The sequence below is a fragment of the Pseudomicrostroma glucosiphilum genome (assembly GCF_003144135.1).
Source record: "Pseudomicrostroma glucosiphilum strain MCA 4718 unplaced genomic scaffold BCV69scaffold_7, whole genome shotgun sequence".
In the NCBI taxonomy this organism is placed as follows: Eukaryota; Fungi; Basidiomycota; class Exobasidiomycetes; order Microstromatales; family Microstromataceae; genus Microstroma; species Microstroma glucosiphilum.
Window position 1 is genome coordinate 741,020 of NW_020289919.1, and position 27,747 is coordinate 768,766.

The 27,747-nt window shown below is 55.9% G+C and overlaps 13 protein-coding genes across 13 annotated transcripts; 8 read left to right on the plus strand and 5 right to left on the minus strand.

Moving 5' to 3' along the window:
- Positions 1 to 64: 64 nt before the first annotated feature.
- BCV69DRAFT_283015 (hypothetical protein) lies at positions 65 to 3,071 on the plus strand. Its single transcript, XM_025492559.1, has 6 exons — positions 65 to 707; positions 809 to 1,114; positions 1,210 to 1,515; positions 1,594 to 1,650; positions 1,733 to 1,862; positions 1,951 to 3,071. Exons 1-6 carry the CDS (start codon positions 168 to 170, stop codon positions 2,787 to 2,789), a joined length of 2,178 nt encoding a protein of 725 aa, XP_025347958.1. The 5' UTR covers positions 65 to 167; the 3' UTR covers positions 2,790 to 3,071.
- Positions 3,072 to 3,354: 283 nt separating this feature from the next.
- Positions 3,355 to 4,826, plus strand: BCV69DRAFT_199690 (alpha/beta hydrolase domain-containing protein). The gene has a single exon (XM_025489667.1). The coding sequence runs from the start codon at positions 3,556 to 3,558 to the stop codon at positions 4,537 to 4,539; it is 984 nt and encodes a 327-aa protein (XP_025347959.1). The 5' UTR covers positions 3,355 to 3,555; the 3' UTR covers positions 4,540 to 4,826.
- Positions 4,827 to 5,627: 801 nt separating this feature from the next.
- Positions 5,628 to 7,456, plus strand: BCV69DRAFT_199692 (hypothetical protein). Its single transcript, XM_025489668.1, has 2 exons — positions 5,628 to 6,395; positions 6,478 to 7,456. Exons 1-2 carry the CDS (start codon positions 5,855 to 5,857, stop codon positions 7,242 to 7,244), a joined length of 1,308 nt encoding a protein of 435 aa, XP_025347960.1. The 5' UTR covers positions 5,628 to 5,854; the 3' UTR covers positions 7,245 to 7,456.
- A 71-nt stretch (positions 7,457 to 7,527) lies between these two features.
- BCV69DRAFT_249125 (hypothetical protein) lies at positions 7,528 to 8,609 on the minus strand (the record flags this gene model as incomplete). The annotated part of the gene is made up of 2 exons (XM_025490328.1): positions 7,528 to 7,620; positions 7,719 to 8,609. 2 exons carry the CDS (start codon positions 8,607 to 8,609, stop codon positions 7,528 to 7,530), a joined length of 984 nt encoding a protein of 327 aa, XP_025347961.1.
- A 170-nt stretch (positions 8,610 to 8,779) lies between these two features.
- Positions 8,780 to 10,235, plus strand: BCV69DRAFT_283019 (hypothetical protein). Its single transcript, XM_025492560.1, has 3 exons — positions 8,780 to 9,600; positions 9,685 to 9,906; positions 10,005 to 10,235. Exons 1-3 carry the CDS (start codon positions 8,836 to 8,838, stop codon positions 10,038 to 10,040), a joined length of 1,023 nt encoding a protein of 340 aa, XP_025347962.1. The 5' UTR covers positions 8,780 to 8,835; the 3' UTR covers positions 10,041 to 10,235.
- A 73-nt stretch (positions 10,236 to 10,308) lies between these two features.
- BCV69DRAFT_283020 (WD40 repeat-like protein) lies at positions 10,309 to 12,545 on the plus strand. Its single transcript, XM_025492561.1, has one exon. It carries the CDS (start codon positions 10,394 to 10,396, stop codon positions 12,218 to 12,220), a length of 1,827 nt encoding a protein of 608 aa, XP_025347963.1. The 5' UTR covers positions 10,309 to 10,393; the 3' UTR covers positions 12,221 to 12,545.
- Positions 12,308 to 14,531, minus strand: BCV69DRAFT_299279 (Gpi1-domain-containing protein; the record flags this gene model as incomplete). Its single annotated transcript, XM_025494312.1, has 2 exons — positions 12,308 to 13,892; positions 13,975 to 14,531. The coding sequence occupies 2 exons, from the start codon at positions 14,529 to 14,531 to the stop codon at positions 12,308 to 12,310; spliced, it is 2,142 nt and encodes a 713-aa protein (XP_025347964.1).
- A 372-nt stretch (positions 14,532 to 14,903) lies between these two features.
- On the plus strand, positions 14,904 to 16,517 carry BCV69DRAFT_249206 (Zn-dependent exopeptidase; the record flags this gene model as incomplete). Its single annotated transcript, XM_025490332.1, has 1 exon — positions 14,904 to 16,517. The coding sequence occupies one exon, from the start codon at positions 14,904 to 14,906 to the stop codon at positions 16,515 to 16,517; it is 1,614 nt and encodes a 537-aa protein (XP_025347965.1).
- Positions 16,518 to 18,013: 1,496 nt separating this feature from the next.
- Positions 18,014 to 18,689, minus strand: BCV69DRAFT_199796 (hypothetical protein). Its single transcript, XM_025489669.1, has one exon. It carries the CDS (start codon positions 18,625 to 18,627, stop codon positions 18,214 to 18,216), a length of 414 nt encoding a protein of 137 aa, XP_025347966.1. The 5' UTR covers positions 18,628 to 18,689; the 3' UTR covers positions 18,014 to 18,213.
- Positions 18,690 to 19,083: 394 nt separating this feature from the next.
- On the plus strand, positions 19,084 to 21,284 carry BCV69DRAFT_199828 (hypothetical protein). Its single transcript, XM_025489672.1, has one exon. The coding sequence runs from the start codon at positions 19,296 to 19,298 to the stop codon at positions 21,198 to 21,200; it is 1,905 nt and encodes a 634-aa protein (XP_025347967.1). The 5' UTR covers positions 19,084 to 19,295; the 3' UTR covers positions 21,201 to 21,284.
- On the plus strand, positions 21,160 to 22,231 carry BCV69DRAFT_199821 (hypothetical protein). Its single transcript, XM_025489671.1, has 2 exons — positions 21,160 to 21,468; positions 21,681 to 22,231. The coding sequence occupies exons 1-2, from the start codon at positions 21,303 to 21,305 to the stop codon at positions 22,094 to 22,096; spliced, it is 582 nt and encodes a 193-aa protein (XP_025347968.1). The 5' UTR covers positions 21,160 to 21,302; the 3' UTR covers positions 22,097 to 22,231.
- Positions 22,193 to 23,442, minus strand: BCV69DRAFT_199858 (hypothetical protein). Its single transcript, XM_025489673.1, has 2 exons — positions 22,839 to 23,442; positions 22,193 to 22,751 (listed from the first exon to the last, which is right to left on the minus strand). Exons 1-2 carry the CDS (start codon positions 23,206 to 23,208, stop codon positions 22,366 to 22,368), a joined length of 756 nt encoding a protein of 251 aa, XP_025347969.1. The 5' UTR covers positions 23,209 to 23,442; the 3' UTR covers positions 22,193 to 22,365.
- Positions 23,443 to 26,477, minus strand: BCV69DRAFT_199815 (hypothetical protein). Its single transcript, XM_025489670.1, has one exon. It carries the CDS (start codon positions 26,312 to 26,314, stop codon positions 23,678 to 23,680), a length of 2,637 nt encoding a protein of 878 aa, XP_025347970.1. The 5' UTR covers positions 26,315 to 26,477; the 3' UTR covers positions 23,443 to 23,677.
- Between the last annotated feature and the right edge of the window lie 1,270 nt (positions 26,478 to 27,747).

Below are 27,747 nucleotides of genomic sequence, written 5' to 3' on the forward strand. Positions count from 1 at the left end.
GCACACACACGCGCTCGCACCCAGGGAAATTTGGTCGGACCGAAGTTGGAGGACAGGCGCACGACGGACGACGGACGCCTTCCTTGTATCGAGTGAGCACCTCGTACAAGTCACCACCCATCGTCTCTTCCTTGTCAGCTCGCTGGTCTAGCACCGCTACGCCCACAATGCCGCCCAAGAAGTCGGCAGCAGAGGCAGGCGAGGCCACCGATGACGCCCCACTTGAAGACGAGGCAGCACTCCATCCAGATGGCATGTCCTCCTCGCGTACCACACACAGCAGGGAGAAGCTCCGCCTCTGTGAGCAGATTGTCCTGGATCACTTTGGACCAGTCGCAGCCAATGTAGCCTCTGTTCTACTCCAAAGGGGGCGTCTATCGCTCAATGAGCTGCAGAGGTTCATCCTCTCCCCAGAAGCAGGAGCAGGAAGCACTGGACCTACCTCTTCCTCGTCCGCCTCGTCCTCGGCGCCCAGCACGAGCCAGTATGCTGTACAGCCTCAGAAGACACAAATCTTACACACCATTCTCACGCTTGTGCAGCACAACCTCCTTTACCATATCCGCCTCGATGCAGATGGCAGCATCATTCGCAGTCATGAAGAACCTGGAGGAATAGAGTACTTTGAGATCAACCCAGAGGCAATTCTCATTCGGAATCGATTTGGAAGCTTCATGGAGACGGCAGAGAAGCTATGGGGCGAAGAGGTGAGTGGTCTCAGAGCAGCAAAGGAATGACAGACCAAAGCGTGGCCTCGAGGTTGCTCCCGAGAGACTGACGCCTATACACTGCCCCTCTCTCTATACAGGGCCTGGCGATCATTCGCATGATCCTTTTGCATGGCAAGCTCCAGGTATCCGACATCCTCTCTCAGCTTCCTGCAATCTCGCCCTATACTCGTCCCCTCTTGACCTACATGCTCCTCTCGGCCTACCTCATTCCCTCCTCCTTCCTCACCTCCGTCTCTCCTCACGAGCTGACAATCGCATATACACTCGAGGAAAAGAAGGGCCACAAGGGTGTTCCAGGACCCAAGGACTTGAGGGATATAGACGGTAAAGTAAAGTCTCGAATCATCGAGGAGAGAGCAGCAAACAGGGGCACTGGCGTGAGGGTGAGTTGAGCATTGCTCGGACAGTGGCCTGGCGGCAATGAAAGATTGCATTTCTGACAGATCTCTGCGGTGCTTGGCTGCTGTCCCTATTACAGAGCCGGACCAGCGCTGACAGCTCAGAAGCAAGGGCTTCCAGCTCGAAGAGCAATGGCAAAAAGCGCAGCTCCAATTCAGCTCCGAAAGTGCAGGTTCGGAACAAGCGGCCAGCGCTAGATGGCAGTGACAGTGATAGCGGGGATGATCGCAAACGGAAGAGAAGCGAGGACGACGATGACGAAAAAAGGGCTCGCCGTCATGGCTCGAAGACGAATGGTCATGTCAGCAAAGACCAGGCGAAAGTAGGCTGGATGGAAGCTCTGACGGATTTCGAAAAGGAGCGGCTGGACGAGATCATCGTGGATGTAAGTGCTTGAACTACGCTCGCCTGGATCCCCGTGTTCTAGCAGCTAACAGGAGCTGTCTGCCATTGATTTTTGCAGGAGGATACCTTTGTCAGAGTCAACTACGATCGGTTCGACGTACACATCCGAAACGAGGTGAGCAACAGGACTGGCCTAGCTAGAAGTACGATGGCCAGAATGGTGACTGACTCTGCCTCTCCATTGGTCTTCTCATTAGCTCCTCGCCGAGCTTGTCCACAATCACTTCAACAAGGAGGCAGCGCATGTCTACATGAAGATCGTTGAGGCAGCCGATGCGCGCAAGATTGAGAATGAGATGTGGCCGAGCGTTGCGGACAGCAGAGGCGGTGAGTCAAGGGACCAAATTCCCGGTGAGCAGTATTGAAATGGATCAGTAGCTGATGCTCGGATCAATCGTGTTCTTGTCCATGCTAGAACCCGTCTCCCTCCACCTGCTGGCTGCCTCTTTGCCCCAATCCCTCAATCTGAAGGGCGGCTTCCATCGTAGTGCCTTTGAGAACCTCAACAACGGGCGCAAAGTTACCCGCTTCGACTGCATCTGCGAATATGTTGCGCTTCTCTCCCGGACCGAGGATACGATTACCAGGAACACTCGCCCCAACCCACGAGATCTGGCTGCGGTGACGTCTGCCGCAAGGTACATCTTGCCAGGAAGCAACTCTAACGACCTCATGACGCCGACTGGCAGTCGACTGTCTGGCAGCGCCATCGTCGACTATTCTGCTGCTGCTCGCAAGATGAAGTGGAATATGCTCAAGCAAACGGTGGAACGCGTCTTTGGCGAAAATGAGGGCAAGGTCATGGGCGTGCTGCGCAGGGAGGGCAAGCTCGAGGAAAAGCAGATCCACAAGCTCGCCTTGATGACTCTCCACGAGACGCGTGAGGCCTGCAACAAGCTCTTCTCTGCCAGCGTAATCGCACTGCAAGAAGTACCCAAGTCTGCAGACCGCAACCCACAGCGAACATTTTTCCTCTACTACATCGACTACCCCCGCGCCCTCTCCTGGCTCTCGGACAGACTGCACCGCACACAAGCTCGTCTGGCACAGAGGAGGGCTAAAGAGAGGGAGAAGGCCAAAGTGCTACTGGCAAAGATTGAGAGGACGGATGTGCAGAGCGAGGGAGTTGAAAAGGTGCTCAGTCAGAGCGAGAAGGAGAGGTTGGAGGATTGTAGGATGCGTCTCAAGCTGCTGACTGTGCAGCTCGCTCGGGTGGAGAGGGAGAGCTGGGTGCTGGCCAGGATGGGCGGGTGAGAGGATGTGGGCGGAACCCTATGGTACATGACGAGACACAACGAAGTCTCTGCCACTTTGGTCTGCTCGCGGCGGGGACTAGACAGCTTGTGTGAACGCCTGCCTTCATACATTGTATCACGAACACATGAAGGACGAACGTGGTCTTCTCGAATTTGTGAGCGGTGCAAGCCATACAGGAAGAAGGCAAACAACGAGCGCCTATGCTCGACCCTTCAATAGCTGAGAGACTGCCTGCTGACCGTCAGACGAGATTTGATTGTGCTGTTGTACGTGCCTCGGCGACCTATGCGGGGTGTGATCGTGAGTCGAGACCACTCCCAGGCTTGCCCGGAACCCAAATGATGGATCGTTTGACTACTTCTCCTTAAGTTGTTCACTCGGTAGCTGGCGTAGTAACTGCTGAGCACGTCAAGACTTCCGAATAGGTTTGCATGGAAAGACGTCCCTATGAGCTACCTTCACATACCTTCTGCCAATATCAAGGGCATGCGCAAGCAAAGGCTAGCGCGCGATTCGGCACGTGTCCCTTTCCAGAGGCGGATTGGAAATTAACGCGGGACGTGCTGCAATTACTGCTCATCTATCATTGTCATTCTCGAATGTTCTCAATCAAGACGAAGGACCGAGTGCAAATATCATTTGACCTCTCTGCCTTGCTCTTCGACAGCGCTTTCTGATATTGGCCGCTCCAAGATTCAATCACAACTTCTCCTATACCGTTGAGCTGACTGTGTAGGCCGGCCTGCTAGGTTGTGCGGCTTGTATGTTCCTTTTTGGCGGCAGCGGTAGTCCGCCTACAAGCAGCGATGATCTCAGTCTGGGCATGAGGATCGCTGCCTTGTATCTGAAGCTCAAAGGAAAGCCGATGTCCAATGTGCAAAAGTACGAAGCGAATATACTAGGGCGTACCTACCCGTCCCCAGCTAACATCCCTGGTCGGATGCGTAAGCAGTATCATCTACGCGACAGGACCCTGGCTGGACATCGCGTCGTCACCTTCGGCCCAAAGAATCGCGCAAGTCGCTGGCACATCGTATACTACCATGGTGGAGCCTACGTGCGAGACCTCGTCGGGCCACACTGGTCTATAATCAAAAGTCTCATGGAAGCGACCGGGGCCACCGTTACCGTGCCGCTCTACCCGCTCGCCCCAGAGTGCAACAACCGCGCTGCATTCTCCTTCCTCGCCGAAGTCTATGGCGAAATCTTAGCTACTACATCGTCCGCCAGCGTTGTGTTCGCAGGTGACTCGGCGGGCGGGGGATTAGCCCTGGGGCATGCAACTGAAATTAGGCGCATGGGGCTGCCTCTTCCTGCCCGCATCATCCTCTTCTCTCCATGGTTGGATCTGACATTAGCCGACGCCGCTGCACGTGACTTAGAGTCAAACGACCTAATGCTGACCATTGATGCGTTGCGGCTCTGTGGAAAGTGGTGGGCGGCGGATGACGACGTACTGCTGCCCCGTCTCAGCCCACTCTATGCCGACCTGAAGGAATTACCGCCAATTGACATGTTTCAAGGCTCAGGCGATATTCTCGTCATAGACGCTCGGACATTCGCCACGAAGGCAAGAGAAGCTGGCAACTGTGTCTACTACAGCGAGGTCAGGGGTGCCTTCCATGTCTTCATGGGTGCTACCTTTACTCCAGAAGCGAAAGCTGTCTTTGCGCACATCGCCTCATCACTGCCCAGAGCGGCAGCCAGTCCCGTCCCCGGCGCGCTCAGTACATCGCCGACATTATGACTCCGCTCTCCTCCTTCTGTGCCGACGAATATGGCGTCTATAAGTACAGTCTGAATCACAGGTTGGGAATGGAGGCGCACATCCGAAAATGCCAGGATTCTCTTCCAGCGTTCAAAGCTGCGCATTGGCGGAGGAGAAGATGACAAGCTTTGCCAAGAGCGATGAAACAAAGCAGTAGATACGCCAAGCCGCCCTTGGTGGCAGTCACATTCAGGACGAGCACCGCTCAGTGGACGATGCATATCACAAGTAGCGACCTGGCGCTTACTTCTGGGGGAGTAGAATTCTAAAGAAAGACGACGGAGCTCAGAGGCGTGCTCAGCATGTGTGAAGCCTCGCAGCCCTTTTGAAGACGGAGTTGACACCTGTCAGGTTTTCCGCCATAACACGCTGTCGCATAGCGAGGCGTATCATCGGATCATCGTCTCTTGGCAAAAGATCCGAAGGACAAGTGACAGCAAGGTTCGCATCCGAGCTGTCAGTCGAATTGGTCTCTATCGGAGAGACTTTATAAGCTCAGGAATCCTTGCAATGGAATGAGGCGCTTGCGGCTCTGAGCTCGATCCCGATTGCTTATCTGACGACCCTGAGAGGGGTTGAGCATACAACTCCCTTCTCCCACACTCCGCAAACGCCTGTTCCCGCATGTCCCGATTGGAGGCGCTGCACCCCGGCAGCAAGCCTTGCACCAGTGCTCGAGTATGTTGAACCTTCTGTTACAAGCGCACAAGAAGGTTCGGTCTGCTTTGCCTCCAAATGGAATTTGCGAACTCCGATGGTATTAAGCTCGGCGTCTGACAGCTCCGTGATGGCAGGCGAAATATTTTGCCCCGCAAGCCATGCGCCACCTCTAAAACGCATCTGCCGTTATCGGGCCTTGCTTCCATGGTCGTCGGGAGGTAAGCCGCTCAGAGCATTGGAGCTTAATCTGATCTGCTCTTTCGCAACGCGGTACCAGGTGTGGCACGTCTCTCCCACCCAGCGTTCTGGTCAGAGGATGTGGGAAGCAGATTCTCCCTACCCGCGCCACTCAAAGCGGCACACCGTTTGAAGGAATGGTCGCGAGTCTGACAACCTTCTGCAGAAGACGTGGTGCGTCGCCTTCACGTTCAGCGGGTAGATACGACATGGATCAAGTAACATCCAAGATCATCGTCGAACGACCATTGGGTAGGAAAAAGTGAATCTGCGAGATGAAAGGAGCAGCATACTTAAGAGCAAAGCGAGGCAGCTATGGTGAACCCTGCTCTTCGTACACCTGTAGATCATTGCCTCCCTACCTCCTCATCTTCCACCTTGGATCCCCATCTCCATCATGCGACTCACCGTTGCCACTGTCGCCCTTGCCCTTCTGGCCTCCTCGAGTAGTCTACTAGGAGTCTCTGCAGCAGCTGTGGGCTCTCAAGGTAATATTGCTCTCCAAAGTTCGGTTCAACTCGATCAAGCCCGCATCCTCCTGCGCGGCGAGTATCACTTCTGCAGGCGATGGCTCGGTCCCCGTGAGCCAAAGACCAGCTTGATCACGGTAGTCTCGACCCGCACTGTCAATGGTCCCAAGACCATGTCAACAGTCACGCCTACGAGCACCGTGACGCAGACTGAGACTGTCAACACCGAAGTCACCATCACCAAGACTAGTCTCGAAACGAGCTACATCACCGATGTGGATTATGCAGCCACAACGACGAGTTACGAAGGCAGCTTTGTTGCCCAGAAGCGCTCCATTACCAAGCCCAAGAAAGTCAGGTATTATCCGGATCATCTCCTAACTGAAGCCTGCCTCGAACTCCTCTACGGTACGACGCGGTACACCAAGATTGTCACGAAGACCAAGACTTCCACCCTCCCTGGACGAGGTGAGTGCCGATTCGTCCTAGGCACACGTTCTTGAAGCTCTGCGAGGTACTGACTTCTGCTCTCCCCGTCCCTCCCAATCAGTTTACAAGAGTACTGCGAAAGCCGCCACTTCTACAGCCTCTGCCGCACTCACCGTCACAGACACTGCCACATCGCAGACTACGACCACTGCCACTGCGACAACGACGGTAAAGGACCCTTCAACCTCGACCGTCGTTCTTCCAGAGCCTACACCGGACCAAAGCTGCGGTAACGCAGGTATGCAGTGGGCCTACTGGTACGAACAAGTAGACCCAACTCAAACTTGTGAGGGCAATGTGCTCGATACCGACTACGTCAGCTCAACGACGCCCCTTGCGGAGGGTACCGCTGTTGACTTTGCTTATCAATACACGGACTCATGGAACGAGAAGTACTGGTACCCTTATGACTCCAATCAACAGCTTTCAAGTGCTTACTTCCTGGTCGGGGCCAAGTCATACCTCTTCGCTCCCTTGACTGGAACTTACACCTTTGCTCTATCCAATTCCGACGACGTCGTGGCAGTCTGGGTCGGTGACGATGCCTACAGCGGTTACACCTTTGACAATGCCGGCACCTACGGCCGATGGTGTACTACGGACAATCCCGCACCTTACACGGTGACGCTTCAGGCGGGCGAGTACTACCCGCTTCGTATTCTTTGGCGAAACGCCTACGGGCCTGGAACCTACACCCTGACTGTGACGGACCCTACTGGCACCAAGATTGCCGGTGGATCCCAGGACAGCAACCCTTTCCTAGTCCAACAATCTTGCGACGGGACCAGCGCTCCCCCTTTCCCTGCCTGGGGAAATGAGGCTTCTTAATCTCCTCCATCAGATGTTTCTGCGCGGACTTGTCGCCTTTCTTGGGCGGTAGCTGTCCCGTTTGACCTGCACCACTCGTCACCCATTCCGCCGCATATTCGAGTCGAATTCGAGGGCGGCCCAAGCTATTGATTGAGCACCAGGCCGGCGCTTGTCTCTTGCGCGTCAAATCTTCCTACTGTCACCTTCTTTCTTCTGCTTCACTCCTCACTTCGTTTCTGCTGTCCAAACTTTTGGCATGAATATTCAATCGATCATCGTCACCCTTGCACTTTGGTATCTTCTATCTTGCTACATCCGCACCCGTCCGAAAGAGCCTGAAACCGTGCACTGTACCTCGCACGAAAGCGGACCCAGGGTCGGTAGGGAACATCGGCTGGAGGAAAGCGGAGATGTGAGGGTATTCGAGTCAGTCTCCATTCGTTATACCTGGATATCTAAGAATGTCAGCAATGGCATTTGTCGTCTACTCACCTCCCTCTTCCACCTCCCTACCCTTTCCACACTCCACTTCCCTGTCGCTTCCGCCTTGCGAAAGAACTCCATGTCCTTGTGGGCCAGATGCGGGCGGTGGCTGGTGAAGAAGACGAGCACGCATGGTCCATCAGGAGCAGCAGTAGTGAGCTCGCCAAAGGGTAGCTTGTCAGGAAAGTCGGGATGGGAAGCATCGTCCTGTAGGCGGCTCGGATGTGTGTCGGGAGGCAGCACGGACGGCCGAGCGTTCTGGCGGGAGAGGGCTTGGTTCATGGTATCGAGGAGAGCATCGTGGGCCTGATGGTTGAAGATCAGATCGGAAAGTAGCAGGAGATCGTACCCGTCTTGGCCAGCAGGCAGATGTACCTGGAGAGGCTCCACACTGGCACCCCATAGATAGCCCTGTGCAGCGACTACACAGCCAGACGAGACCGACCCAGCAGTGTTCTCATCAAGGTTCCGCTTGAGCACATCAATCAAAGGCTGTTCCGGGTAGTCGCTGGCTACTACGACTGCTGCTCCCTCTCTTGCCGCTACGATGCTAGGTATGCCTGCTGCTGCGCCCAGCTCAAGCACCGACTTGCCATGAAGGAGGGAGGCAGCATGTGACTGAAGGTAGCGCGACAAGTCAAGGGAGGCATTCCATATGTGATGACCCCAGAGCGGATGAGAACCTAGGAGGTGTATTGTCAGGTCGGTAGATTGCGCATCTGATGAGGTGCTCTGTGGATCCGAGGAGGAAAGGCTGGTGGAAGAGGCAGAGCCGGTAAAGTCGTATGGCACCCTGACCGTCTGAGGAGGAGGCGTCGAGGGTCGATAGTCGGCCGGCTCTTCAAAGAGATTCAGGGAAGGAGGCGAAGGTGAGTCTGCCGCCCTGATATGAGAAGACATGGTGTCGCTGCAAGATGTACCTCACAAGCCTTGGCAGGAGCAGATATTCCTGTCCTTCGCTCTTTCCGAGTGCAATAATTTACCCGACCGCTCACCTTGCTTACGTCAGCTTCCGGGCGTCAGACCTCATTCCTTCTCGGCTCGCCTCGCGGACCTCCTTCCGTACACGCCATTTGACCACTGACCACAGGACTAGCATCTCACTTGCCCACCTTGTGAGGAGAACATGATCCCTCGGCCGTCGCCTTTGTGTCTGCAAGTGGCGCTGGCGGCTCGTACCTCGCTAGCTCGCCCAAGCTCAAAGCCGCCTTGCCACTCGTTATTGAGCGGCTTCCGCCTGGGCGTACCCGGCTCAAGCAAGAGGCCGACTTCGCTAGCTACTGCGCCCCTCGCCGGCTACCATACAAAGAGCAATGGGCCTCTCTCGCCTCGAGGCATGCTCTCAAGGACTCTGCCGCCGCCGCGGCTTCCTGCCCTCAGCTTCGCAATGGGTCGATTTGCCTCGAGCAGCACTAAAGGACCTCCCACAGAACCTCCCTTAGACCCCTCGAAACAGCCTGCGACCCGAGCTCCTTTAACAGCTGCAGAGCTGAGCCGCCTTCAATCACAAGCTCAGCAGGCTCACTACTCGCAGCGCAACCGCTCTCTAGCCTACTACTCGCTCGCAACAATCATCTTTGCAGTAGGTCTCACATATGCAGCTGTTCCTCTCTATCGGGCATTTTGCTCCGCTACAGGTTTCGGAGGTGCTCCAAAGGTGGGAATGGGAAAGTTCGAGCCTTCTAGACTGGTGCCTAGCAGTACGACGGCAGAAAGGATACGAGTCACATTCAATACAGACTGCAGTGATGAGCTGCCCTGGTCCTTTAAGCCGTCACAAGAGGAGATCTTTGTCATCCCCGGTGAGACGGCACTGGCGTTCTTTACTGCCAAGAGTAGGAGCAAGAAGGACATTATTGGTATCGCTACCTATAACGTTGCGCCAGACAGGGTGAGTAAGACGGTGGCGAGCATGCGAAGAGTCTTGAATATCAAGCTCACCCCTGCCACCCATCTCCGCGCTCCCGCTTTACAGATCGCGCCCTACTTTTCCAAAGTGGAGTGCTTCTGCTTCGAAGAGCAAAGACTTCTAGCTGGCGAAGAGGTAGACTTGCCCGTCTTCTTCTTCATCGACAATGACTTCCTCGACGATCCGAACGTGCGCGATGTCAAGGACGTGGTGTTGAGCTATACCTTCTTTGCTGCACGGAGGAACAAAAAGACGGGACAGATGGAACCCGATACTGATCTGGAGAACGTGAGTGCAGATGTCGTAGAGAAGGAGGAGCTTTTGTGGCACTCGCGCTGGCTACCGATTGCTGACTTGCCGCCATGCTTGCACATTTACTTCTGCAGTACTCCGTCGGGATTGACTTGCCAGGCGTCAAGTGAAGATGCACGCTGTGCCAGGGGAAGGAGAGTTGCGCATACCGGCCCACTATGTATTTCTAAACATTCTCACAATCATCGCCCACCATTCCCCAACTGCCGGTCCCTGTCTCTTCGTCTTGGTGTACAGTCTTGCCTTGGCTGCCTGTACGCTCGCCTCTGCCTCGTCCCCTTTCCGTCGGCGGTTGGTGCGCGAACAATTTTCCAGGCAGAATTTTGGCACAGAGGCGCAGTGCAGAGAGAAGCAAGGCCACTTCCGCTCTCGGTCCTTCCTACCAGTCCACCTTCGCAGCCCATCATCCCCGATCCCCATCCCCAGTCGTGCTCGCTTGCTACCTTGCTTGCTTGCTTGTACAATGATCTCCTCCCTCGTATGGGTACGCAAGGGTTCAGCTGCCCGGCAGCCCCGAAGGTTCAACATCACCGACGAAGCTGAGCTGGAACGTGTTCAGAAGCTCACATCCCTCGAATTTGGAGATGCACAGAGCCAGCTTGAAGAGGCAAAGAAGGAGGCGTTGCTGATGGGACAGCAGCAGGGAGAGGACGGAGATGAAGTTGCAGATGGAGAGGAAGAGGTAAACGAATCGCATTGGGTGGATACTAAGAATCAAGATCAGAGCATGGACGAGGATGGTGATACAACACCTGCACCTCCCACTCATGAAGCGGACGATCTGGCAAAGTACAATCTGGATACATATGACGAAGAGGAATCGAAGGGCATGGCCATGGGGGCTTTTTCCAACATCAGGGGTCTACAATTCTACAAGTCAAACGACGAGGATCCCTACATCACTCTGAAAGATGACGCAGAGGACGAGAATGAGGAGAGGGAAGCACTGGAAGTTCTACCGACGGACAATCTCGTCATCTCGGCAAAGACGGAGGACGAGGTATCCATGATCGAGGCATACGTTTATGCCAATGCGGAAGCAGACGAGACAGAAGCCTCCGGCAGCGCTTCTCTCTATGTCCATCACGATCTCCTCTTGCCCTCGTTTCCCCTCTGCCTAGAGTGGGTGGGCCAGTGCGGGTCCTCTGCCCCTTCCTCGGCCAAGACGGGCAACTACTTGGCAGTCTCTACGATGGAGCCAGAGGTAGAAGTCTGGGACATGGACGTCATCGATGCGCTCGTCCCCGATGTCGTGCTGGGTGATCGAGCTGCGAGCAAAGACTGGGAGAAGCAAGCAAAGAAGAAGGGTACGGGCAAGAAGAAGAAGAGGATAGCTGCCACTAGGCCCATCTCGCCGCTTCACCACACCGATGCAGTCCTTTCAATCTCGTGGAACACTTTTGCTCCCAATCTCCTCGTCACTTCCTCGGCGGATACCACCATCAAGCTCTGGGACCTGAATACCGCACCTGCTGAACATGGTGGACTGAATGCCATCCGATCCTTCGAAGTGCATCAGGACAAGGTACAGTCGGTAGCCTGGAACACCTCTGGTACGGCTGTACCGGAAGCTGTCGAGTCGGATAGCAACCCACGCAGTGTACTAGCATCGGGCGGCTACGACGGTTTTGTGAAGGTCTGGGACGTGCGGACGCCCGACAAGGTGACGAGCATCAAGGTTTCAGGCGAAGTGGAGAAGCTGAAGTGGAACCCTTGGAAGGCCGGTCAGCTCCTCGTCGCCCTCGACACTGGACTCGTACAGGCCTACAACGTCTTCGACCCCTCCAAGGCCACCTCGCCCATCTGGACTCTATCTGCGCACCAGACGGCCTGTACCTCGCTAGACGTCTCTGTGCAAATCCAAGGCTGTCTCCTCACTGCCGGTCTGGACCGAACGGTGAAGCTGTGGAACATCGAAGAGGACTCTTCCACACTGCCCAGCAAAAACAAGCGAGCCATTACCCTCGTCACCAGTCGTGACCTAGAAGCAGGGAAAATCTTCACCGCCTCCTTTTCCCCTGATGAACCACTCACAATTGCTGCTGGTGGCTCGGGTGGGGAAGTTAAAGTGTGGGATGCATTGGCTGCAAAGGGCGTAGCGGGTGTGTTTGGTGCTAGAATTCGAGAGTGGGCAAAGCGTACTGGAGAAAAGGAGAGGGCGATTAGGGAGGGTGAAGATCGACTTGTGGAGGTGGAGCCGGATGAGGATGATGATGATGAGGACGATGAGCAGGAGGAGGGAGGGGCAGTAGCGGGCATGGATACCCCTGTCGCTGCTATGGAGGAGTGAGGAGCTGCAAAATGAACGCAACCTTATGTACATTGAAGACTCCTAATTCGTGACAGAAGGATCCTCAGCCCAACCTGGTGGAGGCTCTCAGCCTCTCCACTTGATCTCTTGACCTGTACAGACTGCCGCAACCATCGTCGGGAGTGCACGAAGCGACTTGCCTGGCAATCTCCTTGACCCACCCTCATCTTCGGCAACGGCATTGTCGTCCTTGGTAGTCGTGATCACCTCCCAAAACGATAGAGGCCGGGATCTCAACCTGTACCTCGCCACGAGCAGCCCTTGACCCTGCACCTCATTCTCACTACCCAGATCCTCATCCTGTACACTCTCCACGATGACTCCTCCGGGAACTCTCTGCTTATCCTTCAGCAGCAGCAAGACTGCAAAGAGGGGCAGCGCGTTCAGGCCTTGCACCGCGACTCCCAGAATACCCTCAATCAAGATCTCTTGGGCAATCTTTGCAGACGCGAAGAGGGCGTGATAGACGATGATGGTAGGCGAGAGGAAGAGGACGAGTGTGAAGAGAATGGTGCCCAGGAGCAGCTGATCCAGCTCGTACGATGCGGCAGAGCTCGAGCCTGAGCGCGAGCCGAGGAGAATGTTGCGCTTCTTTCCTCGGAAAAGAAAGAGGAGAAATGAGAGGAGATGTAAGGTGGCCCGATACTGAGTACGCGATAAGGTATGTAGTGCGCTGATGTGCATTGTGGAGAAGGTGAGGACGTCGGAGAGGAGGCAGATGGTACCAGAGAGCCCGAGGAGCTTGCTGGCTTGGCCTATGTAGAGGATCAGACTTGGCAGACTGCTCAACAGGGGTGAGAGGACCATGGCTTGAAAGAGGGAGACCAAGCCGGAGTACATGTCCGTGTAGAATGCGCTGAGCTCAGTGTTGAGCTTGAGTCCACCCGGCCAGTCATCGAGCCATCTTAGCGCCGACAGCAACCAATCGCCGAGAAGCGTTTCAAATGTAGTGGTCACCTTTGCGGCAATCGATGCGTGATGGTCGCAGAGGATGCTCCCTACTGCCCATCCCAGTATCAAATCGTTCATGACTAGCCAAAGGCCGTTCCAAACACTGATATAGCGGGCTGCTATGTACCGGATAGGAACTCGGTCGTGCCGACGTAGGCGACGGAGCTCGGCCGCTGAGGATGGGAGGGAGCCAACCTGGTTGAGCCGATGTGAGAGTTGCGCAGCGGTTCTAGAAATAGAACTGAGAGTTGGAAGGCTTGCGAATCGCTTGACAAGCAGCGGTCTGATGACTCCGGCACCAGAGGCGAGTGATAGGGCGAAGTAGGAGGTGATGCGTCGAGCCACAGACGGACCAGGCTTCTCTAGTAAAGCGCACTGACTTGACCCTTTCCAGTGAGTGCGGTACTGCTGGCAAGCATTAATGAACTCTACGGCCTGCCGTAGACCATTGCCGGGACCACCACAATTTGCAAAGCCCCCGGTGACTTCGAACCATCGGTGTGTTCGAGTTGCAATGAGCATTTCCAACTTGGCGCCCAGATCCTCTGCCTCTGTGCCCGCATTGTTATGAACCGACTGGGCGGACAGAGGCTCGAGGGAGAGAAATCTCAGTGAAGAGGGACGAGGAGGCTGGAAGGAAATGAGTGATATGGCAGGCCTGTGGGAAGCAGCATCTTGACCGCCTTCAAACAGAGAGACACTGGTACAGCAAATGGGCAAAGTCCTTGAGAGTCAGCCTGACCCTTACTTTGTGATGTTCACGAGCTGCAGTGTCTACTGACCTCGAGATATCGATACTGCAGCCTGACCAGGCAGACCTACCCCTACGGGGCCGTAGCTGTGCAGTAGCATGTATCCAGATTCCTTCTTCTAACTCTGTGCTACGTTCTTTGCCTTTGCCCTTGGCGTCTGCTCTCTTGGGCAACGGACCAACTCCCGACTGAGCCATCTTCAATGTTCCGACCAGTCCGAACGCCCCTCGCAGATGATCAACAGACTCGAGTCCCCTCTCAGCAGCCTGTTGAGGTGTGATGCTGTCGCAAATGACGATGAGCACCTCTCCTGGTCCTCCCCGAGCAGCCCATCCCGTGAGGAGAAGTTGAGCCTGCGGGGGCGAGGCAGAGCCAGCTCTGTGCGATCGAATACGATGAAGGTCTTCAGGAACGAAGATGCTGATATGCTCTAATGGCCAGCGAGGAGACGAGGGCAAAGTAGCTGTGCTCGCGTTGGCATCGTCCTCGGGGACATTAGGTGAGGGGATCCCTTTCAGGTATGAACCTGCCGCCGACGGTCCAGCGTAAAGTTCGCCATGAACGGCATGACTGTCCAGGCGGTTCATATGCAATGGCGAGGCATCTCTGTAAAGGTCAAGGTAAGAGTAGAGGTCGAGGTCGAGTTCAACGTCGAGATCTTGGCCGACGCAGCGCAAAATGCCGATTCCGATGACGGGAAGAGGAGCGCGTCGCGGCCGTGCGCCCGAGCCACTTCCGTCCAGCTCGACCGTCGGCTGCACCCAGAAACCCCTAAGGCGGACTGATTGACCAACACCTCGGTCACGCCATCTTCCTTCTCTTCGGCACCACACAGGAGCAGGGCCGAGCACAAGAAAGAGGTCTAATCAGTGCAGATACGACTCTCTCTCCTCTCCACCCACATCTCCAGCGTCGCAATGGTCGTGACCAACCGACTCCTCTGTGCAGCATCGCTGCTCATGCTGGCAGCTTTGAGTGCGCAAGCCGCCCTACTCCACACAAGCTCCGGCCAGAGACTATGGGTACAAACGACACAACCAGGCCAATCCACAGGTCTGTCTCACGCAGAAGGTGTCATAGCTACCGTGCCGCACTACGATGGCACGGCCGTCCTCCGCATAGATGACAGTGACACTGCTTCCTCGTTGCACTGGAGGGAGGTGCTTCTTCCTGCAGGCATTCGCCAAGAGGGAGAGAGTCATCTGCTCTGGGTCACTAGAGAAGTCGTGGATGCGGCCCTGGAGGCTCAAGAGGATGCTGGTGCTCAGGGCGGCAGCTGGGAAGAGCACCTCAAGTGGTCACTTGCAGGAACTGAGAGGACAGCTAGCCAGCTGCTGCACTCTCCCCACGTTGCGCAACACGTCTTCAGCCCTCCGGCTAAGTCCTCCATCGACATCATCGCTATCTTCGGCTCCAGCAGCGCTCTTCTGTCCGTACCACCATCCCGGCTCTCCACCCTCGATCTTCACCTGCCACGCTTCACTCAAGCCTTCCTCATCACACCAGAGACGCAGTTGCCCACACGAACGCAAGGCAAAGACGAACCAAAATTCCCCACGCCGAGTCTTCTGGCAAGTACCTCGAAGTGGCTCCGCTCACATCACTTGTCGGTAGCATCACTCAACAAGACGGCGACGACATTGTCAGGCGAAGATCAGTCTCTGATCTCATTTGAGCAGAGGTGGCCTTCTCGTCATTCCGCTACGTACGGCTGCAGGCTCGCTAGCCAGTGGATACTTGCGCAGATGCGTGAAGCCCTAGGTCAAGTTCAGGGGGCGAGATGCGAGCTGGAAGTCTACGGCGAGGGAAACTTCAGCCCCAATGTCGTCTGCGTCATTCCTGGGCAAGACGAGGGGGTCGACGAGGACGCCGATTACCAGGAGGGAGCGATCCTGCTGAGTGCTCACTATGATTCTCGAGGATCTTTCGGTAATCCCAGAGCGCCTGGCGGCAACGATGACGGCAGTGGCTCGACAATGCTGTTGGCCATCAGCCGCATCCTAGGGGAGAAGATTGCTGCCGATCAAGCATCTCTCCGCTCTCGAGCACAGGGTAAGCTTCCCTCTGGTCTACGCCGGCGGGAGCTACAGCTCGTCTTCTTCTCTGGCGAGGAGCAAGGCCTCGTCGGCTCAAAGCACTACGCTACAGCTCTGGCCGCTGCTCTTCGGGAAGGCTCCAAAGTCTACTCGCCTGCTGCCTCAACGCTGTATCGCTCTACAACGCTGCGTCTGGCCTTGCAGACGGACATGATTGGCTTTCAATCGCCCTCTGAGCCTGTTCAGCTAGCCTTCCCAGATAAGCTAGCCACCACATCTGCTACGCACTACATCTGGGCAACAGCCCAGCTGTACGTGCCTGAGCTGCTAGTAGGCTTCACACCAGCTTGCTGCTCGGATCATCAGAGTTTCTGGGAGGCAGGATATCCTGCTACGTGGGTCTTTGAGAGGAACGGCCCAATTCTGGACGACAAGTATCATAACAGTGGTGATATGGTGTTGAGGGAGGGGTACAGCGTTGAGAAGATTGGCCTGGTTGGAAAGGTGGTCCTGGCGAGCGCACTTGGCTTGCTCTAGTGGGCAAAGTCCTCGCAATGGCGTCATCCCTCTCTCCCTTCGTCCCGTCTCGTCTCTCCCTCGCTGTTCTTTCACGGAAATCTCCAAGCATTCACACCTTGCACTTTACCGATGGGTCTTCGTCGAACCAAGGAGAACTCTGAGGACAGCAACCGCACGCCCATTCCTTGACTGGCTCAAATTCCCGAATGAGCAGAGCTTCGCTAGGACTCCCCTCGGCGAGGTCGTAAGAGCAAAACCACTCCCTCGCTACCCCTTGTACTGCACTGCACTGCACTGCACTGTTGCGCAGGGAAGATCAATCTACGCGCCGCGAACCTCCGGAGCTCCTTGCTCGAGTAGAGTGGTGAGGGAGAAGGCGGTCGGGATGGGGAGAGACAGTTGAACCGAATGCCTCTTCTCGGCGATTTCTCCTCTACGTTCCTGAGACTTGAGCTGGTTCTCCATATTGCGCCCACGCCACTGGTCAGACTAAGCCGAGCTGCACCGAGGTGAGGTGAGATGGTGCAAAAGGTATACACTTCTTTCTCTGCGCTCTTCACCGGTCCAGCCCAGTCAGTCCACTTTGCCGACTGACTCGTGAATGGTGGTGAGTGTAAACCGATTCGGGTTGTTCGCCGAGACTGAATTCGAATCCGAGAGCAACGTCGGCGAAGGCTGTGAGGTCCTTGCAGACTCGAATCGATGTATGTATGTAGGTATGTATGCACTCACGCATGTATCGATGTGTTTTCAGGTACCAAATCGGTTCCTCCCTCGGGATGCTCTTTCTTTTGAAGAGGGAGGGGGGATAGGTCCTGGTGATTGCAGCAGAGGCAGGCAGACGTATAAAGAGGCCGCCTCTTGAGTCCATCCTCTCCTCATCACACCATCACACCACGCTCTTGTTCCATCTCCCCAATCCCAATCCCAATCCCAACCCGAATCCAATCACCCAACCACCAACATTATGTTCGTGTCCTTCCGAAGCATCCTCATCGTGGCCCTCCTGGCCATTGTAGGCTCCATGGCCGCTCCCATTGACAGTGCCTCCAGTAAGTCGAGGGAGGTCGAGGTGAAAAAGGAGTGGTACTCTGTACTCTCTGCCCGATCCCAAATGAGGTCTCGCTGACCCATCATCTCTGTGCCCCCCTCCTGCACTCTCCACTTACTCTGTGGCATTTCCAGTCGAGGCCCGTAAGGAGGGAGGTGGTACAACCAAGTCCCCCGACCCGAGCGGACACTGTGACCAGCGAACCTGCCACCAGTAGATGCAGTAGACTTACTAGATGCAGACTTGTCTAGTCGTTATGCTGCAGTGACCCTCTCACATCCACATGACACGATTGTGGTAGTGGTGGCCACTGTGGTCTTGAACTTGGCGAAGCTGTCAGCTATTTGCTCCCCTCGAATCGACCTCCCCATCCAATAACCCCCATCCCACTCGAATTGTTGTCACAAGCGCGCTTCCTCACTCTTGAAACCCCCCCCCCCCCCCCTTCACACAACGAATGAATATTCACTCTAACGCGTTGATCCATTGTGTGTCTGTATGTGTAAAGCCGTGTATTTGTCAATGGCACTGCTCTCAAGATGTAGGCGAAAAGTCAGGGGAGTGAGAAGAGCTGATGAAAGCAGCTGCCGAGAAGGCGGGTTGCCAAGCTTGGTCGGAGCGAGAAGTTTGTTTGTAAGGGCTCGGCTCGGCTGAAATAAAAGGTCACCTCAGTGCGTAGGCTGGACTGGACTGGGGAAGCTGTGTGTGTGTGTGGGGTAAAGAAAGGTAGGCGAAAGCTTCCCTTGAGCTGTGCTGCAGTGGAGGAGTGCTGCAGTGCAGTCTGCTGTGCGAGAGAGAGAGAGCGAGATGAATATCAAATGCACTACCACGTCGTCGTCGTGGTGAGTGCAGCTTCTTCTCTCTGCCTGCCGCGGGGTGAATCAGGGTCCAATGGCAGTCGCTCCTGGCCCGGGGTTGAAAGGGTTGGCGGCTGTGCCTGGCCGAGGGGGGGGGCGGAGTGTGGTGGAGTTGCCGCACTTCCGATTGGGCCGCATGCCGGGTGCGGCAGAGAGGCGCAGAGTGGCTGGCTGGCTGCGATGCCGGGGCCGTGGACTGGCCGAGTGGCTGGCGGGACATTGCCAACTTGAAAGGATCAAGTCAGAAAACTGTCCAAGGAGGGGCGGAGTCTGGAATCCCACTGGACGGTCTGTTGGCGTGAAGGCTTTCATCATCAGCGGCAGCAGCAGCAGCAGCAGCAGCAGCAGACGCCCACCCACGCCCGCCCACCTCGGCTGCCGGTTGCTCCAGATTCTCCTGAAACATTTCTTGGCTGCTGCCGAGTGCGCCATTTCCCGATGGCCGTACGGACGGACGGACGCATGCCCCCGCACCCACCTCTTCCCGTCAGCCCTTCTCCGATTGCCCTTGGTTCCGAGTCCACTTCCACATTCCCCCGCTACACTCTTCCTACTTCTCTTTACTTTGTTTGTCTCCTCCTCTTCTTTCTCCCTTCAAAACAATCGTGCCTGGTGTGCTCGTCTATCTGGAGCTTATTCCATCCGCCTTCTTCGCACCTTCTTCAATCTCCCTCGGCACCGGCTACCAGCCCACCCTCGCACAGACGTACTCGTAGGCTCATTTTCGCCACTCGTAGCTTGCATCATCTTACTTTACCAGACGCAGCGCTGCAGCCATTTCCCACAGTCACTCTTTGAACTACCAAGAAAAGCAGTCGCCATCGCCATCAAGATCAGTTCTAGCGCCACCCACCCTAGCTTCCTCCTCCTCCCTCGCCATTCTTCATCATGACTTCCAACCTTGCATCCACCTCTTCCTCCGGCCCCTCTGTATCCACACGGCGCAAGAGACAAAGGACTCGTGTTCGTGATGGACCTTCCAACTTCAGCTTCGCATCCGCAGGAGTCGCAGTAGCAGCCGCCGCACTCTTGGCCATTGCGCCCGCCGCTCAGGCACAATCTACCTATACCCTCTCCCTCACCCCGCCCGCTCAGTCCACACTGGCATCGCCCATCTCGGAAGTGCTGGCTTCAAACTTTGTTGGATTCGGTATCGAGCCAACCAGTCTCTTTGAATTTGCAGGAGGAGCGACACCGAATCCCCTCACCTATAACCTCCTTTCCAACATGGCCAATTACACTGGAGTGCCGCCCCACCTTAGAATCGGCGGCAATGCAGGAGATCAGCAGGTCTACTCCAACTCCATCGGCGGCTACACAATTCAAGAGAATCCCAGTGGAGACTCTGACCAGACGAATGCCTACTTGTTTGGTCCCAATTACTTCAAGGTCTTCAATAACTTTCCCACCGATACCCCCATTACCTATCACATCAATCTGGCTTACCAAGGTAGTGGCTGGCAGGACCTCATGGTCAGCACCGCTGCAGCCGCCCTCGACGGTATGACTACGAGTAAAATCGTAGGCTTCGAGCTGGGCAATGAGCCAGACCTCTTTGTCACCAATGGCTACCGAACCTCGTCCAACTGGTCAGCCGCTGCATTTGCCCTGCAGTGGCAAGCTGTGGCACTTGACATTTACGACAATGTCCTCAAGTCACGAAACATCGGCACCAACTTCTTCGAGCCTGCCGGCACCGCCACCACGGCCACAACCAATGGCCACCCGTATCGCATTGATGATCTCGTCGATTCGGCCATTGCCATCGACAATGGTATCTACATTTCTGGGTGGAATCAGCATGATTACTACTACTACGTAGGAGTGTCCACCTACACACTTACCACAGCTCTCCTGCTCGACCTATCCACCACCGTTTCTCAATTTGCGGAATGGAAGCAGCAGTCAGCCCAGGCTTACGCCACTGGCAAGGCCTACTATCTCCGTGAGATGAACTCCATTGGTCCCACAGGCCTGGTGGGAATCAGTCCGACATTTGCCCAGACCCTGTGGGTCTTCAACTTCCACCTCTATGCTGCGACGGTCGGTGTAGCCAATGTCCACATGCACATGACGACGTACTCCTGGGGAGCGGCTTGGCTGCCCATTCAAAATGCCAGTACGGCGCCTCATGTCAGGTCGAGCTACTATGCTTATGCAGCCGTCGCTCAGCTCATCGGAGCTACTTGCGATGTGCAAATCGCATCGCAGTCCCTTAGCAACGCACCGTCTGGGTATAGCGATAACCTAGCTGCCTACACAAAGTACCAAGGTGGTGCTCTCCAGTCCCTCATCCTCGTCAACACCATGCCCGCCTACTCTGGCTCCTCAATGAATACCGTCCAGGTGTCGTACAATGTCCCCAGCTGGGCAGGCAAAACCGTGTATGTCTCCTACCTCTCTGCAGCAGGGGTCGACGCAACGGAGAACACTACCTGGAACGGTCTCTCCTACGAAGTCTCCGGCACCGGGCTCGCCACACCCGTATCCTCTGCCGTACCTATGCAGCTCACAGTCAGTTCTGCTGGAGTGCTAACTGTGCCAGTCAGAGATTCACAAGTAGCAGTGGCCAACTTGGGGTACAGGATTGGGACAACGAACAGTGTAGTCAACTCGACGAATTGCGCAGTGGCGGCTGCTGCTACGTCTGCTGGCGCAACGGCTGCTACAGCGACCTTTTCGACGGTCAAGACGAACCCTTATGATGGAGCTGTGGGAGCCGGAGTGGATTTGAGGACACTGCTCCTGGTAGCACTCGCTACATTGGCAGGCGGAGTAGCCGTATTCCTCTAAATCTCGGTGCAATTCCCACTTCCTCCCTCGCTCGCACGTCCTCCCCCTCTTTGATCTTCCTTACGATCAACTCAATTCAACTCAACTACTCAACTCAAACATATGGACTATATCTCCCCCACCCTCGGTCTCGATCTCGGTCTCACAAAGCATCTACCACTGGATCGATCATCGCGTTGCACTGCCTTTGCCAATCTCCTTTTCTCCTTCTTCTTCCTTTCCCCCTCTTCCCTCAAGTGCTTCTACTCTAGACACCTCTCCTCCCTCTCCCCCCCCCCCCCCCCCCCCCCCCCCCCCCCCCCCCCCTCCCTTCTCCCTACGTCCTACGTCCTCTGACCTCCCCCTTCTCTTCTTTTCTTTGACTACCGTTCCTACTTGTAGCGCAGGATCGTCTACCCACCTACCTACCTATCTCTCCCACCCCTTCTCCCTCTTTCCCAATTCTACACATTGTATATGCATTCTTCCTCCTTTCCCTCCATTCTTGCCCTCGTCTCGTCTCGTCTCGTCTAGCCCTTAGATATCCTTTCTGTTTCTCTTTCCTTTCATTTTTTTTTCCCCCAATTATTGCTTGGACATGTACTGCTTGCTTGCTTGCCTGCTTGCCTGCTTGCCTGCTTGCCTGCTTGCCTGCTTGCTGCTCGCTGCCCGTTGTGACGAAGCGATTTCCTTCACTCTTCACTCTTCGCTCTTCGCTCTTCGCTCCAAGGGAGAGGGGAGGGGAGGTCCGAAGGGGGCCGCCCTTCCTTGAGATGATCTTAAGAGAGAGAGAAAGGCTGTTCGCAAAGTTCTTCGCTTGCTTGCTTGCTTGCTTGCCTGAAAGAGGTACTGCTACTGATAGCAATAATCGATCGATCGACTTCTTGCTGTTGCTGTTGCTGGTGCTGGTGAAGTGACAATTGACACTGCACTGCACTGCACTGCACAGCACTGTAGAGCCACATACATGCCTTTTGTCCAGCTCAGGCGTTCAGGTCCAGAGCCAGATCCAGAGCCAGCCTGTAGCGCAGCGTAGCACCCGCTGGCTCGCCTCGGGCTGTTGTAGGTCCACTTTAGCGTATCATCGAATTGTTCCTCCTCCACGCTTGGCTGGCAAGCAGGCCGGCGAGGAGTTAGTGGGAAAGAGGTCCCCTTTCCTCTTTACCTCCCTCGAAGCCTTACTGCCTCAATCTTCAAAGCCAAAGCTGAGTCCTTTTCCCCTCTTTCTCTTCTCCGTTTCGACTTCACGTCGCTTCCTCTCCTTTTTACTCGCAGCGTCCTCTTTTCCCGCTGCCTTGCTCTGGTCGTCTTTGCTGCGCCGATCCGCCTCGATTAGGGCTCGTACAGAGGAGAGGGGATCTGTCTCTCCCTTGCCCTTCTTGTTGGTATTCGTGCTGACCTTCTGGTCCTTCTTCTGCTGCTGCTGGCCAGAGGAGAGGGCAAGGAGGGGCGCTTCCTCCGTCTCGGTGGACAATACGGGGTCCCTTCTAGGGCGCTTCGAGGGGGAAGCAGAGGAGGCAGTGGCTATCGTGGGTGTTTTGGAGGTACTTCCAGAGGGTGTCAGGGGGGAAGCTGTGACGAGGTGGGAGAGGAGATCAGTTCTGGAGAAGAAGCAGACCTCACGCAGCTCGTACAATCTCGCCTCGGACCTTGACTCACCAGCCTCATCCGCCTCCTCGTCTCTTAGCCGCTTCACATCTTCGGCGGTGAGGTGTCTCCCCTCCTTGAGGACCACCACTTGCGCTCCATCCCACTCTTCACCTTCACCTTCAGCCACACCACCTCCCTCACCTTGCCCTCCTCTTGCAGCAGTAGACGAAGAGGAGGAGGAGGAGAACATCTGATCCCACTCATCTTCTCCCCCTCCCCCTCCCATAGCCCCCAAAACATCACCCCTCCCCCTCTCTCCCCCACCTGCGGCTCCAGCTCCATTAGCTCGACCACCATTTACTTGAGCGTGCAACTTTTGCAAAAAGGCAGGTACGGCAGGGCCCGAGAATTGGATGTTGCGGTCGGAACGCGGAGGCATGCTGCTCTGCGGTCCGTGGGTCTGGATGGGCTACTTGGTCCCTTGGTCCCTTGTCCTTGAGGGCGGCCTCGGTCCTTTCCTCAAAGGACTCTTCCTCCTAAGAGGGTCCGCTTGCAGGAGAGGAAGCTAGATCTTGATCTAGACTGTCTATGCAGCGCTCGGTCAGAGTATCTGTGGAGAAGGAAGGAAGAAAGGAAGGAAGGAGGAAGGGCAGAAGTGGAGACGGACCAAAAGCCTCCGCCGGCGCCTTCTTCCCCTTCAGCAGACAGATTTAAAAGGCAGCCTGCGAAACGTTCGTGCACTTGCTGTCCGATTGCAGAGTGGGAATAGTAGTGATAGATACAGATGGAGTGAGGAGAAAAACAAGAAGCAGTGCGAGTATGATGGATGTGGTATTGCAGCTCGAGAGCGAGCAGGGGAGCAGCTCCGCCAAGAGCGACGTAATTCCCGAGGGCAACGCCCGGGAGGTCTACTCTGCCATGAGGAAGTTCATCAACTTTCCCTCTCCCTTCTTCCTCATCAGCTCCCTCACAGCCAGCAGTGAATCAAGCTCCTCCTGTGTGAGCGGCGTGGACGAGGCCTTGTCGGATGGGTGAGCGACCTTGGCACGTTTGCCAGAGCGAGGCGTGGCAGCATCGTCGATCGCTTCGCTCGAGGCGACCTTCGCCTTTGCCTTGCCCTTGCCCTCCTCGTCACTGAGATCCGTCAGGTCGCTCTCCGAAGACGCTGAAGGTACTGCTGCTGATGCAGAGACTGCCGCCGCCCGGACACTTCCATTCGTCTTTGCCTTTCCTGTCACAGCTCCCTCTTCCTCGTCATCTACTAGGTGCAAGCTGCCCCTCATTGCCGATTCAGCCCATTGCTCGTCCTCCTCCCTTTTGAGCTTACCGCCCGGATGGGGGACAAAGCCCTTTCTCAGAGGTTCCTGCGGCTTACTGTGGCTCACCAAGGGCTGGACACGCATCGAAGGGGGTTGAGAGCCAGTGAGTGCGAGCTGCACCAAGTCCCTTGCTTCTCCTTGATGCTCGAGCTCATCCGTCGCAATCGAAGCCAGGAGTTCCATGGCGCTTGCTCCCCGTTTCTCCCCGCTGATAAGAGCATCTCTACCACCTTGGAGGACCTTCATCCACCAGTCTGTCCGCACCACCTTCTCCGGCAAACGGAATTTGACTCTTCTCATACCACCCCCGGGGATCTCACCATCCACCAGTGGGGGCATGTCTGCTCGGCCGCCATTCATCCATCCAGGCTGGAGACTCCTGCCAGAGGTGTCTGACGAAGAAGCAGCAGTAAAGTAGGTGTCCATCGGATCGGGTACGATGTCGATCACGCCCGAGTTGAGAACCCGAGGCCGATAGATCTTGCCGGGCCCGAAGCCAGTGTTGAGCAAAGTGGGCACTGGGAGGTCTACAACTTGAAGCTGTGTCCCTGCTTTGGCAGTACGCGTCTTGACCAGAAGGTCCTCGATGTGGCAAGGACATCTCCACTTGTACAGTGAGGACGGGATGCTTGCTCGAGGTGGGTTGAGACAGTCCAGGTGCCAATGTAGAGAACAATAGTCGCATGAGACTAGACAGCGCCACGAGGAGTTTGGAGTGGCATCATCGCCACGGCGAGGGTTCCAGTCCTTTGGCAAGGCACTTTGTCCACAGTGGTAGCACAGGATGTCCTTCCCCTTGGCGTCTTTCAAGCGATACGGGTCTCGCTCTTCGATCAACCCTTTCCGGTCAGCTTTGATCGCTCGCTGACGACCGAGGTCCTGATAAGATCCATCTGCTGCTGTGGCAACGTTCTTGAAAAAGGATTTGATGTCGGGCGGAAGCGCAAAGATGGAGGGATTGCTGCTCTCGGTTTGATCGACGAGAGGAGCAAAGAAGCGCCCGCCTCTAGCAGCACTGCGTTGTTGCTTGGCGCTGCCCTTCTTCTGAGTCCCCTGGCTGCTTGATCGCCGCTGTGCTGAGCATGCTCTGCAATGCCATTCGGAATTGTCATCGAGGGGGACCTCGTTGATATCCAAAGGGGGATTGACGCAAGCAAAGTGAAAGGAGCGAGGGCAAGAATCGCAACAGATAAAGTGACCGGTACCTCGGCAAGTGGAGCAGAAGTCCTCATTCAGAGCCTCCTCGTTGAGTCCTTCTTTGCCATCCACTGCGTTGTCGACCTCCTTCTCCTTTCCCTTGTCATTAGCGGCTTTACTCGTCGGTGTCGGTGTTCCTGTCAATGATGAAGCAGAAGTCGCTACTGCCCTGCTCGCAGAGCCGTTTACTCGACGATTGGCTGACGTGGATCTAGGAGTCGTCTGAATGTTCTTCACAACAGCAGCTTGGAGGGGGCTTTGCACCTCGTATGTACTGGCATCGTAGTATGATCCCCTTGCCGCTACTTTGGCTACTGCTGCTCGGGTTGGCCTCGCCGCGGATAGAGATGCGAGTGTAGGTGAAGCGGACAACGCAAGCACATCTCTAGACGGGCCACTAATATCCTCTGGTATCAAGGTTGAGGCGGTGCGGTGTGGTGTTGTGACACTGCCGCTTTCCGACACTTCGCCTCTTGACACTGATGACGCTCTAGATGGAGTCGTGTTGCCATCTGTGATTGTCACCGGCGCTTTCGTCGTCTGAGTGGAGCGACGCTTTTTTGTTGCCGTTGCGCGCTTCCCCGTCGGAACCAGGCCACTACTGCTACCCTCTTGTGTGCTATCTCCCTCCTCCGCCATTGCGATGTCCTGGTCTTGTGGTTTGTTGCTTTCCATCTCCCCGTCGAGGGCAGATGGAGCGACTGTTGAAGTGTTGGGAAGCTGGTCAAGTCGCGATGCTTGGGCCAAGTCGCGATCTGACTTTTGCCCATCCGATCGCGCGGTCGGGGCAAGGGCGGCACCATGGTCCTGGGCGTGCGTGGGCAACCGCGGTGCCTGGAGGGCGTCAATACCCTCGGTGGCACTTGATGAAGTCATATCTGCACCAATGGACGGGGAGTCTGCTATGACCTGCATGTCACCGACAGCCTGATCGTTCTCTGTATTTGGCGCCGACATTGACGTACCGCCATTGACCACACCAGCGGCACTTTTGGTCGACTGGGCCGGCTCAGCCAGCACGTCTGCCATAGAGACATCAGCACTAGAAGCTGACTCGGCGGTGTCGGCTGGCAAGCCACCTTGGGGCCGGTCATCCGCTTGTACATCGCTCGTGGAGTGCACAGGCGCTCCCGTAGTTGCATTGGGTGTGGCAGACCTAGATGTCCTTCTGATAATGCGAATATGTGCGAAAGAACGATGTCAGTATAAACAGGAGGCAACGATCCCATCTTCCGAGCGAAGGTGCTCCTGCTAGTAGCTTCCGAGGCGACTCTCCAGCCCCACCAGGATTGTAGGCCAGCAAGTACCGCCTTTCCCTGACCGGCTGGCAGCTGTTCAGATCTGCACACAAACACTCACCCATCGTAAGCAGCACTAGCAGACTTTCCTCCAGCTCTCCTCCTCTTTCCTTTGCTTCCTTTCTTATCCAGCGCCTCTGCCTTGCCATTCACAATCGCATACAGTGCCCACGGCATGACACCTTCGTACCCCTCGGGCGTAGCAAGAGAGTAGACGGGTTGCTTCCGCTTCTTGTCCTGCGCAGAAGTGTGGGAAACGGAATGGAGAGGAGCGGTGGGCGCAGAGGCTGATGGTTTCCCGTTGACCAGGACGTCTAAGCCTGGACGACCACCAGCAGCAGCAGCGGCCAATGGAGCAGCAGCGAGCGGGAAAGGCAGCACTCCAGCAGCGCCCTGGGGATTGAGCGGCGGGTAGCTAGGGTCATAAGGAAGGGCAGGCGGCGCAGGCAGAATTTCCGTTGCTAATGTAGGCGGTGCTCCTTGCATTGCTGCTTGTGATGTACTCAGCAGGTCCGGAGGTAGTGGCGAAGACGTGGTTGCTCGACGCGCGAGTTGCTGTTGCTGCGAGCCAAGCGCCTTTCCCGAGAGTTGAGAGATGTCCGTCTCAGACGTGGAAGGGGCAAGGGGCGTGGCAGCAGACGCTTCGGCGTCTCCGTGTTGAGCTGGTGAGCTCATCGCTGCTGCCGCTGAGGTGACGCCTGTTGAGGAAGGAGGGGCGCTCGCTCTACTCGCGGCTGGAACGGCAGTCTGGAGGTGTCGAAGTGTCTTTGCCGCCAGTGGTGACTGGTTCGCCTTGTCCGCATCTCCCACAGCCTGCACGTTCCCATCCTTCTCAGCCTTGATGCTCGTCTTGGTCGGCATGGTCCTGGCTGCGACCATGGATGAATGCCTGGTCGCGGTACAGACGCAAAAGGTGGGGACAGGCGGCCAGAGGACGGGGCCTAGAGTCTCCACCTGTTCTTGTCCGAGAGTATCTCGCCTCGAGCCTCTCTACGAAGCAGCCGTTCTAGCACCCAGATGGCGATTATTTCATCCGTGTTCGATGTAAGCTGACTCTATCTGCACAGTGTCTGTTGAATATCTTGTTGATGGATGTCGTCAAGAGGCAAAAGGGAAGCACGGTCTGGCGGCGGTGGGGGTTCTAGCAATGAGGGCGAGTGCGAG